This window comes from Erpetoichthys calabaricus, chromosome 3, assembly GCF_900747795.2.
Source record: "Erpetoichthys calabaricus chromosome 3, fErpCal1.3, whole genome shotgun sequence".
Lineage (NCBI taxonomy): Eukaryota > Metazoa > Chordata > Cladistia > Polypteriformes > Polypteridae > Erpetoichthys > Erpetoichthys calabaricus.
The window spans coordinates 279,225,761-279,239,642 of NC_041396.2; the positions used below are offsets into that span (position 1 = coordinate 279,225,761).

A 13,882-nucleotide genomic window follows, 5' to 3' on the forward strand; every position below is an offset into this window, starting at 1 on the left:
ACTGTAATTCAAGACTTTCCAGATTTCAGTCAAAATGAATTGTTAATGTCAACAATTTCCCCCATGGCCAACCTCAAGCATTCTGCTTTGTTACAGCAGCACAACTTGTGCAGTTGTTTCTTAAAAATGTTGCCATACAGTTATGCGTGTCTGAAACGGTGGGGTACTATGAAATATTTTATGACACAGACTTATTGAATAAGGAGTGTAAGAGTTGTCTGGAACAAGCAGGTGATCCATGCTTCAATAAAGAGCAGGTTAAAAAACACTAAGAGTGTAGTAAAAAAATATCCTCTATGTTCAAAAATGATATGTCAAAGTAGTAGTCATAAAAATGCTTTGGAAACTTTCTGTGTAGCCCTAGTGTGTCACCGATGAGTTCTTCTATTCTGTTGTTATGAGCTGCGGTCCTTATCGGGTCATTTACACAATTGCTTACATGGAGTTTTTTTCCCCACTGGTGAGTTTAAAGTTTTTTGTGGTGCCAGTCCATTGCAGGACACGCTCGTGCTCACACGAACAAACATTCATAAGGGACCAATTTAGAGTTCCTCACAATAATTTTAGTAAAGGATGCAAAAAGTGGCCCTGAGCCATTGGCCCACCACAATTGTCAGGACCCCAGCCTTAATTCATTGCAAGTACACATGCCATACCTCAGTGGTTTGTACGTTTTTAATGGAACACCATACTGCCATACCAACACAGGCTGTACAGGTGCTGCCCTGAACCCCAACACTCTGGTCCTCCTGCCTCTCACCACCTACTGTATACTGTGCTACAGTGCTGAATTATGTAATCCTTACTTTAGTTATGTCTAACAAACAGACAACTTATGTTTCAGTCCTAACTACACTTCTAAACACTGCTTGCTAGCTGATGTTAACTCCAAACCACTTGTGGAAGTTGGTGTCCTTGTAAAATTAAACATGAAATAATTTTCATTGGTTCTCCTACTCAGTCCCAGACACCCCCTGAAGCGGTAGGCTTTTGTTCACAATCAGTGAGCCTTTTTTCTCTCTAGCTGATCCTATTTATTACTTTGTCATTTTTCTTTCTCTTATTCTACATTCAGAAAAGCACATCAGAGTAATTTGTATGTTTAACAGACTTCCATAAATGTTTCTATTTTTGCTACAGTTATAAATGCTTACCTTTGTTTATCTATTATTTTACCTTTTTTTCTGTGCAGTTTTCTCCCTTAATTGTGTGCTAAAATAGTGACAACTAGCAGGAGTACCCGGCGTTGCCCGGGAATCTATAACTGTTCTATTTTATGTTCTGTTTCTTTCATTTGAAAAATTCACAAAACAGTTTTCTGATTCACATTTTATTGTAAGTTCGTCCACTTTGGATTGTGTCTGCTGTGGCATTTGAGACTTTTCTCTGGCATCTGAAGTAGACCGTGGAATTGTACGTCTTTTTTTTTTCGGTGGCACGGGTATATTCTCGTAAAGCAGGAGAATTATAATGTGTTACATGGTATTACGTACGGAATACGTACCACGGTGAGATGAATTCACTTTATTTACAATAAGTCGGAACGCGAACAAATCGTAGACATATATAGCCTAGATAGACGCAGCATTCACTGTGTTGCCCAGTCGACACGATACGTCAGCGCGTCCGCCCTATTGCGAGTGGTAAAAGTGCAATTTAAACTAATACACGTAGACGTGGAAATTGTAATCTTTTTAGTTAGCCAATAAAAGTTGTCATTTTGCTTGGCTTTTCTCTACATTCATAATGGCTAACACGGTACAACAACCCAAGTACTGATGAAAAACAATAACGTTTAAAACAGTATCGTTTACAACAGATTTTGGCGAATCGTTTAAATGTAATTATTTATATCCATTTATACACTAATAAAGGGAATTATTAAATACTACTACTAATAATAATAATAATTATTATTATTATTAAATCTGCGGTGGGTTGGCACCCTGCCCGGGATTGGTTCCTGCCTTGTGCCCTGTGTTGGCTGGGATTGGCTCCAGCAGACCCCCGTGACCCTGTGTTTGGATTCAGCGGGTTGGAAAATGGATGGATGGATTATTATTAAATAATTCCTCCCTTATATACTGCCTTCTCCCATCTCCGAAACATTTCTAGACTTCGTCCTGTTCAATACTTCAGTACTGTGTTGCGTAAGAGTTAATGCCCGAGTCACCTCACGTATAGATTACTGTACTGTAATGCTATTCTATCTGGCATCCTACAAAAACTTATCCATCGCTTACAACTTCTTCAGAATTCTGCTGCTGCTTCCGCGTTTGCCACGTTATGTTCTAACTACAGAGGCAGAGTCCCATTGCATGGTTCTAACTTGTATTGAGTCGAGGTACTGACGCGAACACCGTACATACGGGGTATTGACGCGAACACCATATACGGATACTATCAAATTATATATAAGGGTGATCAATAAGCAGAGCAGGCACTGAATGCTGAAAGGCTGCAACTTCTTCAGTGTTGAACTCACTAAGGTACTCGGTAGTAAATACATTAATTAAATAACTAGAACACCTGGAAAAACACAATAAAAATTATCATGATGAAGACAATATCTTAAACGCAAAGTTTAAAAAAATAAGCACTAAGTGATTTCAGTGTAACATACATAGATGCTTGTCACATTCTACTAAAACATCTCCAAACTTAGTTTTGTCATTTCTATATTGATCCCAAAATATCACGTCAAGCATGTTAGCACAGAGATTGTCTAACGCAGCGTTTCTCAACCTGTAAGTATTTGCGACCCGAGTTTTCATAACAGTTTTAATCCAGCCACCCTACCGTTTTTTTTAAACCCTAATAAAATGTATTCCCATATTTTTTGCTGCCGATACACCGCTACAAGTTTAAAATTTTCCTACGAATGGCGAAATTACGCCACATATGGCAACATTCGCGCCCCCTTTTTTGTTGCCCCACAGTTTGAGAACCGCTGGGACTCTAACGGGTTCTTGCCTGAGGAAATATGGAGGGAGGTTTGACAGTGGGAAGCAGGAACTAAGCACTCTTCCATCCTCCATTCTTTATTTATGAAGTGTTTTTTACAACATCCTCGATTCTAAAGAAAAGCTGCCAGTCACTGTTACAAATAAATTCGAAAGGTGGACATGCATTATTATACCAAGTGGTGGAGCTCCATTCATGTGAACAGCCGAGTTCTTTATGGCAAGACAAGGGTTTGAAATAGAGTAGGCTCAACTATATAACAAATTCATAAACATTTTAATTTACAACAATCAGTACATAGATAAATGGTATATTTTGAAAACTGTTATGGCTTAACATCGTCTAAAAGCCCCTATGATCTCATCTAATTTAAATGTGGTGATACAAATGACGTCGGGTTGACCTAGTTAAACAGGCAGAAATGGGTTCAAGCACTCTACAGATTCATCCAATATGATTTTCCCTTTCAAGGATCACCCACTGGAAGACATCTGAATTCACTTCCAGGAGAACGATAGCGATGCTGCCTCTTCAACAACACAGCCATATAAATCCAAACTTGAACAGAAGTTGGTGTTCAGCCTGAAACTAGCTAAGGGACCTTGAGGGACTTACTGGCTTGAACCTTGGTAGAAATATGCCAAACCTGCTTATTTTGGTCTTTTATACTTTGATTCCTTTCCTTTTTCTTTCAGAAATAAATTGGGGATCCTTTAGTAACCCAACACTTTTTCAACTCTCGTTTCATTCATTTGCACTAGAAACTGGGAAGTGGAAATTGGCGGCATGGTGGAGGACTAGGTGGCACTGCCATGTCACAGATCCAGCGTCCAGAGTTCAAATCCTGCACGCTTTTGCTTTCTTTGCGGAGTTTGTGTTTTCCCTATGTTCTGTGTAGGCTTTTCTCTCACATTCCTAAACACTTGCAGTTCAGGTTGATGGGCAACTGTGAGTGTGGGCATGTGACAGGGACTGGGCCCAGTACTGGACTGGAGATGCTTCTTTCCTTGCCCTTAGTACTACCAGGATAGAATCATGCTTCCACAAGGCCTTGAACTGGATTAGGCAAGTTTGTCCATTGTAAGTAATTCTTGCCAAGACCAAAATCCTACATTTTAGTACCTCTCTCACATCCTGACCAGATTAACAATTTCATTCTTCCTCAGTTGATGTTTCATGGTGTTGGTTACAACAGATTGCAGTTGCTTTTCAGATTTATGTTGAAAATTCAATAGGTTTAGAGGATCACATTTTTTATATATGTTTGGACCAGAATGAATAATATGTTTTGAGTTGCAGTGGCAGATACAACTATCTGCTTTTGGACCCCCGTTTAGATGACCACTGACACCTAAGGAAGGCCTGAGCTCCATTTCTACATTTTATATGACAGTAACAATAACAAGGAACAACTGTATTATAGACATTTTAGTTGTTGTTTTGTGCAGTGGTTTATATTGTACATGTGTTATGTGCATTGGAAGACATTATTATGTTCGTGGGAAGATACTAGCTGTGTGTGGTCTTCAGGACAAAAAACAACCTGAAGACTCCCTAGCAGTTTTACTATATTCATGAACTTGGAGAGACATCATCTAACTCTTTAAGAATTCCCCAGTGTAGAGGACACGGACACACCTGTGCTTGCTGCCCCACTGCCATTCGTAAAAAGACACCTGTGATAACCACATTGGGCCGTATCGCTGGCATACGAGTCCTATTAATCTTGGTCTTGAGAAAATACCTCCAGATAGACAATGGTTTTAGTGAAAACTTCAAGCCTTGCCTTTCATTGTTGAGCTGTGACAATTACTTTGTTTCAATGTTGTCTCTTCATCGGTGTCATTTGCTGCACCCTGGGCTTTCTTTGCAAGCACCGAAAAAATTTAAAAGTACATGAGTGCACCATCTAGTGGCTGTGGTTGAGCATGAGCAGAGCAGACTGTTCCATGCACACACACAGGTCTTTCTTTCATTTATATATGTCTAATTAGAGAAATGTAGAACCTATGTGAGCTCCAACACACTCAACCCCAATAAAGCAGTTGTCATAACTGACAAAGAAAGGCATCCAAAAACCTTCTGGTACATGATACATCTTTGATGTGCCGGGATGCATTCAAGGGGTGATTTTTGGTCTTGGGGTCTTTCAACAGACTCCCTTACACAGGTGACCCAGATCACCCCTGATCAGACCCCAGCTTGCATCCCAGCAACAACCACCCACTCATGGCCACCTAGTGGCTCTATTTGTGACTTCTGTTTTGGATCTTATGGCCTTCCTTCTGGTGGACCCCCTGTTGCCCAGCATTGTAAATTATTTGAGGTCTAAATATCCCGGATCCCACTGCAACAGGCTCATAGCAAATCTTTCACCCCCGGCTCCAGCACTGCTCCACTAGTTCCTACTACTTGCTGTGCTTTCTTTCATTACCTTCCTCCATGCACTCTTACCATGGCAGTCCAGTCAAAGTTCTAGCATGATCACCTGCTTGGTAGAAGCTCAAATGATGTTCATGTCTGGTCATAGGATTATTGATGCTATGTGGTTTGAAAAATCTTAGTTGTCTACCCAGCTCTACTTTTAGCTGCCACTCAGAAGCTGAAGGAAGAATGCCAAAGATTGCCTTTGGCCGTTGGTTAGAACTAATCTCCAGTTTTGACAAAGGAAATGAACGGCTGTGGAGGATGTTGGCATCTATGTGCACTTATTGCTCTGGCAATGTTCTTAATCACAGCGTTCAGAAACAGGTCATGGCGCCACTACTAACAACCTTCACCCCATATCTTTGGACAGCTACTGAGCAGATGGTACAGTGACCCTCATCCCAAGCAAAGCAGAAGTGATGGGGTGTCACTCTGCGTAAGTATGGACATTTGTGGAGTGTAGTAGAATGTCAAACAGCTTGAACAAAGAACCGGACTTACTATACTGCTTTGCAGTGAATGATTTCTTGGTATTTTTTTTTTTTTTTTTTTTTTTTTTTTTTTCACCTGTATTATTATCATTCTTTAATTTAATATTATTTATTGTATCAGTATGCTGCTGCTGAAGAATGTGAATTTCCCATTGGGATTAATAAAGTATCTATCTATCTATCTATCTATCTATTACATAGGGCAGCCAGACTCTTAGTAATCTAATAAATACTCTTGCCAAAAAACTGCTTTAAAACTAATAACTGATTAAGCATTCATCAGGTCAAAGATGTATTAAAACACCTAAAATCAAGCCATTAATGCTCTCCTTCATTACTATAGATTGTATATACAGAAATGATCAGAGATGAACTCCAGAAGGACACAATCTACAAATAACATGATTTAAAGTGATCGCTGTAAAAGGAAAATGCAGTATACAAAATGTTTCAAGTTTAGATTGAGAGGTTATTTCAACATTTCTAAAGCACATTCACACACAGTGCTTTACAAGATGTCAAAGAAATAGTTGGAAGAACAGAAAACCAAATTAAAGAGAAGAATGAATGGCATACTGAAAGTACAGTTACACAACATGCATAATTAATAAAAAATTGAATCTAAGAACTCTTTTATAAGTCTATAAAGAGAAGTCTGATAAGGTCAAATAGATTCGTTAGTTTTATGTGTTACCCAAACCTTAAGGCAGGCATTCACATTCTGTGAACTAGCACTTGTCTATATGGCTTTCCAGAATAAAATCAAATTAAGTCTTGGTTACAATGAACCATTTTAGTAAAGCACTGTCAAAAGAATTTAAACTAAACGAATGGTAGCAATACAGTAGATTAAAGAGAGATGGTCCATAACAAGACAACAGGGCCACTATGAGCAGACATCCTCCACTGCCACACACAAACTAATAGATCTTTTACTGAGAAGCCACACTAGAATTAACCAAAGGGCGCAAAAATAAAACCAAACAAACAATGAATGCAGTAAATATTTTGAACACACCACCAGATCACATACTCTTCATTTAAGATTTTAGTAATATAATGGATGCACTAACTTCACCTATAGACCAGCATAGAGAGTCATTCAGAAGCAGAATATGATGCCTTCTGGGAACAGGGTAATGGCAGTCTGACAGTTGTACTGTATCCTAGTGAATGTTATGGTTTTTCCACCTACCCAGTTCATCTAAAAAGAGTAAATAGTATTCAGTGAATTTCTCCAGAGTACCAGTGAATACATGGAGGCAGTGACCTGTCCACTACACCCTTAGCTTACTTAAGACGAGCTTTCAAGCCTCCCATAACACCTACATGTGTCAAAGATCATTGTGGGAAGAGTTTCCCCCCAAAAAAATTTTAGTTAAAACAAATTTTTTTTTTTTTTTTTTTTTTAAACCTACAAGTTTTTCCTGAAGTTTATTATTCAATCATGTTTAAATGGACTCCTACATTGGGTTCCTCTTCAGCAACCATGTCAGAAAAGCAGGTGGTTTGCCCATCTTTAATGTATTTTGGATAGCAGATATCACGGATATGTGCAAATTTAAGAAATGCAAAAAACACATGTAAAATTGACTAGTAAAGTTTAACCCATAAAACTCCACAGAATTAAAATAAAAGGTGTCCCCCCCCCCCAGCTAGTTTAAGGTCCACCAACTTAGGCTGGCACCAGAATTGCTTCTTCCACATGCCCCCAGAGCACCCTTTACAACACTGCTTTTGTGATGCTATATGGGTTGGGGATTCATCACTTGAGTTGGCTCTCATTTGTGTGTGTGTGTGTGTGTATATATATATATATATATATATATAAATATATTAAAAAAAAAAAAAAAACCACACCCACAGTTCCTTGGCAACCAGCAAAATGCACCATCCCTTGACCTCTAACCACACTCCAGATTTGGACACAGCAGCCTTACAGAGGCCATGGGTATCGCTGGTGCTCTGGAGAGCCAGTTCTGTTAGTTGCACAGTGGGCAAAATTTCAGCATGTTTTTACTTCATTCACCATATAAGAGGGGGTAGATGGTCTCACCCCAGGGAGCCTGCAGGTCTATTAATGGTGGGTTATGGAGAGTATCCCCTTTAGACCATGTCCACCCCCAAGTCACAGCCCTGGACATCTGCTTCTGATACTAAGGGGCCATACACCATCTCACATTAAAATGGTGTACACTTCAAGTGACTGTTAAGTTATGTTTGTAGTCTACACGGTAAAGCAGCAAATCCCTTTTTGTGCCGATCTAGGATACATAATCCATTTTCCAATTGATTGCATACTGCAAACTTGTCCAAATAGCACTAAATTCTGATTTGGAGTTTTGCCTGTAATGCGGTCTTTGAGGGGTTCTTGTGACAAACCTAAACAAGCAAGTTTAACTTGGTACTGAATGTTCATAAAACAAAGCTAAAAATTAGTTTGAGGAAGGAGGAGTGTTAGGTTGGTAAATGTTTTTGGGAGACTAAGATGAGGTTGACAAAAGAAAGAATTTGGAACAAAAAGGAGGAAAACCAAGCTATAGTGCCACTGGTCAAAGCATGACAACTTGTGCATATTCTACGATGATCAGCATTATGCTAAAGGCCCTAAATTAGGGGTGGACAAAGTCTTTCCTGGAGGACCACAGGTTGTTCCAACCCAATTAGAACTTATTGCTCATTTACCACTCTTGCTTCATTTTAGTTCTCAATTAAAATTAAACCCTTATTTCTTGTTTTAGTCTTAAACTGCTGTGGTCTCCATTTTTGTTCCTGCTGTATTCAATTTTTATTTCTCCATTTAGCTTGGATTCATTTATACCTGTGTGTATTTATTGTGCACTAGTTTAGTAATTCTCAGTTGTTAACTTTCCATGGCTTTTAATCTGTTTTACATTTGGATAATATCCTTAAAAGGATGAGAAAATCCTAACAGCAGAGTTAAGCACTAAAGTCATGAAATTGGCAAGGATTTTCTAATTAAGCAACTGGGTTAGAACAAAACCTGCAGCCACTGCAGTCCAAGACTAATGTTGCTCACCCCTACCCTGAATTAACCCAGTCTTACAAATATTCAGACTTCAAGGCAACTTCAGTTTAGTGAAATGTTGAAACCTTCAGCTGACAACCAAGCCATTTCTGGCCAGAAGCTCCCAGATCTATCCAGTGTGGTCATGTTATTTTCAAGTTTAGCCCCAGGGTTTACACCCATTAAACTACACATAATCCCCAGAAACCATTACAAAAACGGAGTCAAAGGAATTCAGTCAGTTTAATTAGAAATTTGAGGTTTCCGATACAAAAGGAACAGAAGAAAAGAAGAACTTGCCAGAGCCAATACAACCAGCATTGAGCCCAGGACGAGCACAGAGGAACCTGTGAAAAGAGGAAAGGTAGTAAGCAACAATGCAGCCGTAGTCTTGGCACTCAGGGGGAAAAAAAAACCAAAAAAAAAACTACCTTTTAATCCTGTTCTTGGGATATTTCCACTTTGTGAAGACAGATAAGTGGGACTAAATGGCATTTGCCTATTCCATTCAGACTCACCTGATGGCTTCACTTCTGTAGCAGTCAGATGTTCAGATACTGCAGGTTGAGGCTTCCCTTCAAAGAATAGGGGACCAACCACAAGAGTCTTCTCCCATTCAACCGGTGTAGTTTTTACTAGAGAGATTAAAGCAAACCTTTAGGCTTCCCCCCCTCTCATACACAAGGGCCCTCAGAGACTTGGACTAGGCACCTACCACTCCTCCTTGGTCTAGGTCTAGCCTTGTCCAATCTCCTTTTATAGAGGCCAGTAACACAGTTGGTATCACAGCAGCTACATACTGGGTCACTGCCATCCACAGAGGTCCACCTTTAGGAAAGCAGGACTGACTATTAGAATCTTTTGGGCTCTCATTCTCAGCTAGTCAACCCAGCATTAACTTACTGGCTCAGTCCAGTTATGTAGGTGCAGGCCTTGTTCAAGGAGTCAATGGCCTGGGAAGCCAAAGTCACTTTCAGACGACAGGTAATGAAGACCTGAAAGCATAAAAGAAGCCAGCTTTGAGCTCTAGATAGTGGCACTCCTTTCAAACCAAGTGTGCCGTTACACTGAGCCATCTTACAGAGCTTGCAGCCACACCATAGAACCTGAAGGCATCAAGTTCAAACTGGAGGGTGGATGGAGTAGTTCTAGGAGTTATGAATTGGGAATTGGACCCAGTCACTTTGCTGTCAGTAAAACACCTGGTTGGGGAAGATGGGATGGGGAAAAGAGCACATGATCAAAAAGGGACCCAAAAAAAAAAAAAAAAAAACATCTGCCTTGGCACAAGAGGCAGGTTTGAATTCCTCACCCACTGTTGCCAATAAAGGTGTATGTTGGGGCAGAACCATTTGAAGTGGATGAAGCCACACAGTTGTCCACAAAGATCCGCAGAGGCACATGGTTAGTGCTGTCTACAGATGCCTGTAGGTTGATGAGGTCACCTAGGTAGATGATGTTAGAGGAACTTTGTCCACTCCAGTCACCTGCAGACAGACCATATATTGTCAAGGTCATCCTGCTGACAGTGCAAGGATTCAAACCCAAAAGGGAAAATCCTAATGCAGTATCAATGCCTTACTGTTCATTATAACCAGAGAGAATCCCAAAACATCCTGAGCAGATATGGTGGAGGTATATGGGACCCAAGTGGGATTCAGTGCATTACTGCTGACATTGTGGTTCCTACCAGGGGGAAAAGCCATTAGAAAGAGACAGCACAGCACATTTAGGTTAAGCAGCTCAGTTATGACCAATAACCTTTAATAGTATGAAGTCTCTCTAAAAATGCAGGTCCCTTATGTTCTGCACCATAGCCTTACCAGGGGTTAAGCCCCACATGTACTTGCCCAAAGGACCACTAACCACCAAGACTGATGGAATCAAACTAACCTGGGGTAATGACATTCAATCTGCACCACAGCTGGGTTGGTTCTCACAATGGGGAGACCAGGAATTGGAGAGGGATTATAGTCCAGAGTGAAGTAGTACACAATTTCATCTGAAACCATCTAGAAAAGCAATCAATATGTATGTCAAGTAGTGTAGCTTCTTATTGTGCCATATTCAGATGAATTGGTTAGGAAGAGCTTATACTGTACTAGACTTAAGGACTGTCTCAGAAGAAATGGTAGTCATTGTGGCACCCCTACCTCCAACACTTTCCAGGCAATAAGTCGTTAAATTCAGCAGGCTCCAATTTTGTTAATTAAATCAGAATTGCTGCTTTAAAATTGTTAACTGTGCCTACAATATCTGCAATTTAATACAACATCTAAACCACAGATTGATTTGTGGAGTTAAAGTCTAAAATCTTTTCATTCTAGCTGCACAGTCATTAATTCAAAATCTCACCGTAACGTTGCTGCCACATCCCTGTAACGGAGCTTCTATCACGAAGGCAGTTGGTGTTTGGCTGGTCACTCCACATCCTCCTATTGTCAAATCGGACGCCTGGACAGGATGCTGAATACCCAACAAATCAGGGTTGATGGTCACCATAACGTCCCACTCCGTGCATTGTGCAGATACCGTTTCGGGCGACCCCGCTCTTTGCTGTGCCAAGGTCTCACTCGGTGTAACAATTGCCTTGTATACTTTTGAACGCAAGCCGGACCTCCAGTATCCGACAGCAGCAGAAACCTCAACACAGTAAAACTGAAACACGCCAAAGGCGATCAGTAACTGGCACGCCGCTTTACACCCCATGATGAGACAGCTGAAACCTCAAAATGCTACAAAATACACGCCCACCCCGGCCCTCTTATAGCGTCACATATACTCACGTGCGCGCGCACCTGTCAGAGGTGAGAGCTGATGAGCGGGAGACTGGCGGAGGAGTCGGGCGCTTTGCAGGTGGTCTTCCAAATCGCATGGTGCTCTTTACTCCTGTTTATTCGTTGAAAGCACTCGTTTCTTTATTTTGTACAGGTATAAGTTTCAGTGCCGTTTACTTTTTAGTAAAATTGATTTTAACTTATTTTCCTTCTTTTTTCGACATTGGGTTGATGTGGATTTTCAATACATACATTTTTCTTTTTATATCTTTCTCAGGCAGTGGGATTGTTTATGTGCCTTTTAGGAATCTGAAATTATGAGGAAAAATACTCCAAGGCTGGATTTGTACCAAATGGCCGAGCTGTTCAGCATACACATCACACTTGTCATTTCTGGAATTGCCTATTTAATACTGTGTATATTATGCCTGTTTTACATTACTGTAACTATTGTTATTATCGGGGACAATTTACATACAGTATATGGGTGGTTCGTCGTGTGGTGGGTGCGGCAACGCGCTATATGTGCGTCAGTGGTAAATATAATTAGCATAGACACCTTAAATACACGCGGCAGTATATTTACCTCTGGAGAGTGTGCTCGTCCAAACAAGTGCCTGTCAGCCCGATATTGGCCTTAAAAGAGTTTGTATTTTCGCAAAGATGAAGTAAAAAAAAAAGGCAGTTTTAAAATTGCAGTGATTTATGTTTAAAATTATAAATGACTTTAAAAATTTTATTATTATATTTGCGGTTAAAAACTGAAGTTCTCTTTGTAAAATGAAACTTCAATAATAAATAGATTATTTGCTTAATGAATCTATTGTTCTTGCTATATTTTTTATATTGTATTTCTATTTACCCATTTTGTAAATAAAATATACTCTTGTAAATGAATACAAATTTGACTTAGCATTTTAGGACTAATATCTGTAGTAAACTGCTAGTTTTCTTTGGCATCATTTGCCAAGAATTGTGAAATTCATTCAAACAAATGCTGGATTACATAAAGGTCCACAATTCATAAATTAATGTGAACATTATAAACCAGATCACGATCAAACGATATTACAAACATAATTTAATAATAGTAAGGCAATACAATGTAATACGTTAAAACAGCAATAATAATACATTCTATGACGTGAGAATTTCATAAAATGGTGTTACAAATTCCCGGCTTTAAGAGGTGACCGTAAGGAGACATTTCAGTTTCGCCTGTGGCAACAGAAAACCTAGAGACGACACGGCAGAGACAAAACATCAACCGAGCAAATGATCCGATTTATGGATTTTTAAAATTATCCGTCCTTTTACATTTAAGCAATACGTACATCCACAACACATTATGTGAGCCTAGAGGGAGCAGATATGACACGGCACCTTAAAACCCAAATAACCATTCATCGCGCACTAAAGCACAGAGAACAACTGCAGAGGGTGGTAAGCGGAATATTCACATTCACTTATCTGGTTATGGCTTTATTCAAGGCGACTTGTAACATTTACGATACGATTGGTTACATTTGTTTTGGTTTTTTCAATTGAAGCACAGACAAGTGACTTGCTCTTGGACACACAGTGGTTGTCAGTAGTGGGATGTGAACCCACAACTTCAGGGTTTGAAGGCCAACACGTAACCACAACACCACACTGCATGGAATATGAAGTGCTTTCATTTCTTATTCTTTAAGGCAGTGAAAATGCTTTATAGAAACCGAATTAATGTGAAATGATTAAATAGCAATGTGAGATATTTGATAAAAAAATAATGCTAGTATAAATTAGGGTGCTAAAGAAATATATAATAGTTATAACTGAAAAAAGTGATATGCGTTTTAATCAGCGGGTTGCTATTTTGAGTATTTTATTGCGGAGTTTGATTCAGTAACGAACATTCACAGGCGGCATTGCGCAGTGAACGCGCATGTGCTGGCTCGCTGGTGCACGGCTGTCAAAATAGATGAAGGCAGTAAAAGCGAGTTATCCTGTGAGTTATGTTCCAAAATTATATATCAAATTACTAGTATTGAAAATGTGTTGAAAAACGTTCTTTATAGCCCTGGTATGTCAAAGATGAGTTTTTCTATCCCGTAGCTGCGTGTTTCTGTAATCCTAAGTATGCTTTAAGAAACATTTCACTGCACACTCAAGCACACACCAACAATCACTCATGTACACTCTTAAAAATAACG

At 39.6% G+C, this 13,882-nt stretch overlaps 1 protein-coding gene and 1 long non-coding RNA gene across 9 annotated transcripts in view; one reads left to right on the forward strand and one right to left on the reverse strand.

The window, feature by feature from the left end:
• Window positions 1–11,637, reverse strand: part of LOC114649013 (zona pellucida sperm-binding protein 3-like) — a 238,557-nt gene extending 226,920 nt beyond the window's left edge. For 2 of the 7 annotated variants that reach the window (XM_051924882.1, XM_051924886.1), the window contains exons 1-6: window positions 11,266–11,637; window positions 10,804–10,922; window positions 10,493–10,596; window positions 10,223–10,397; window positions 9,992–10,112; window positions 9,814–9,905 (exon numbers count right to left, since the gene is read on the reverse strand). In XM_051924882.1, the coding sequence (XP_051780842.1) occupies window positions 9,814–9,905; window positions 9,992–10,112; window positions 10,223–10,397; window positions 10,493–10,596; window positions 10,804–10,922; window positions 11,266–11,619 (965 nt within the window). In that variant the 5' untranslated portion in view covers window positions 11,620–11,637. The remainder of the gene's footprint in view (window positions 1–9,813; window positions 9,906–9,991; window positions 10,113–10,222; window positions 10,398–10,492; window positions 10,597–10,803; window positions 10,923–11,265) is intronic. The other 5 variants (XM_051924881.1, XM_051924880.1, XM_051924884.1 and 2 more) reach the window with 4 other exon arrangements.
• The window catches only part of LOC127527164 (uncharacterized), a 252,499-nt gene that overhangs the window by 225,875 nt on the left and 12,742 nt on the right, over window positions 1–13,882 (forward strand). For both annotated transcript variants that reach the window (XR_007934465.1, XR_007934464.1), the window contains exon 2: window positions 10,241–10,350. This is a non-coding gene — a long non-coding RNA (uncharacterized LOC127527164). The remainder of the gene's footprint in view (window positions 1–10,240; window positions 10,351–13,882) is intronic.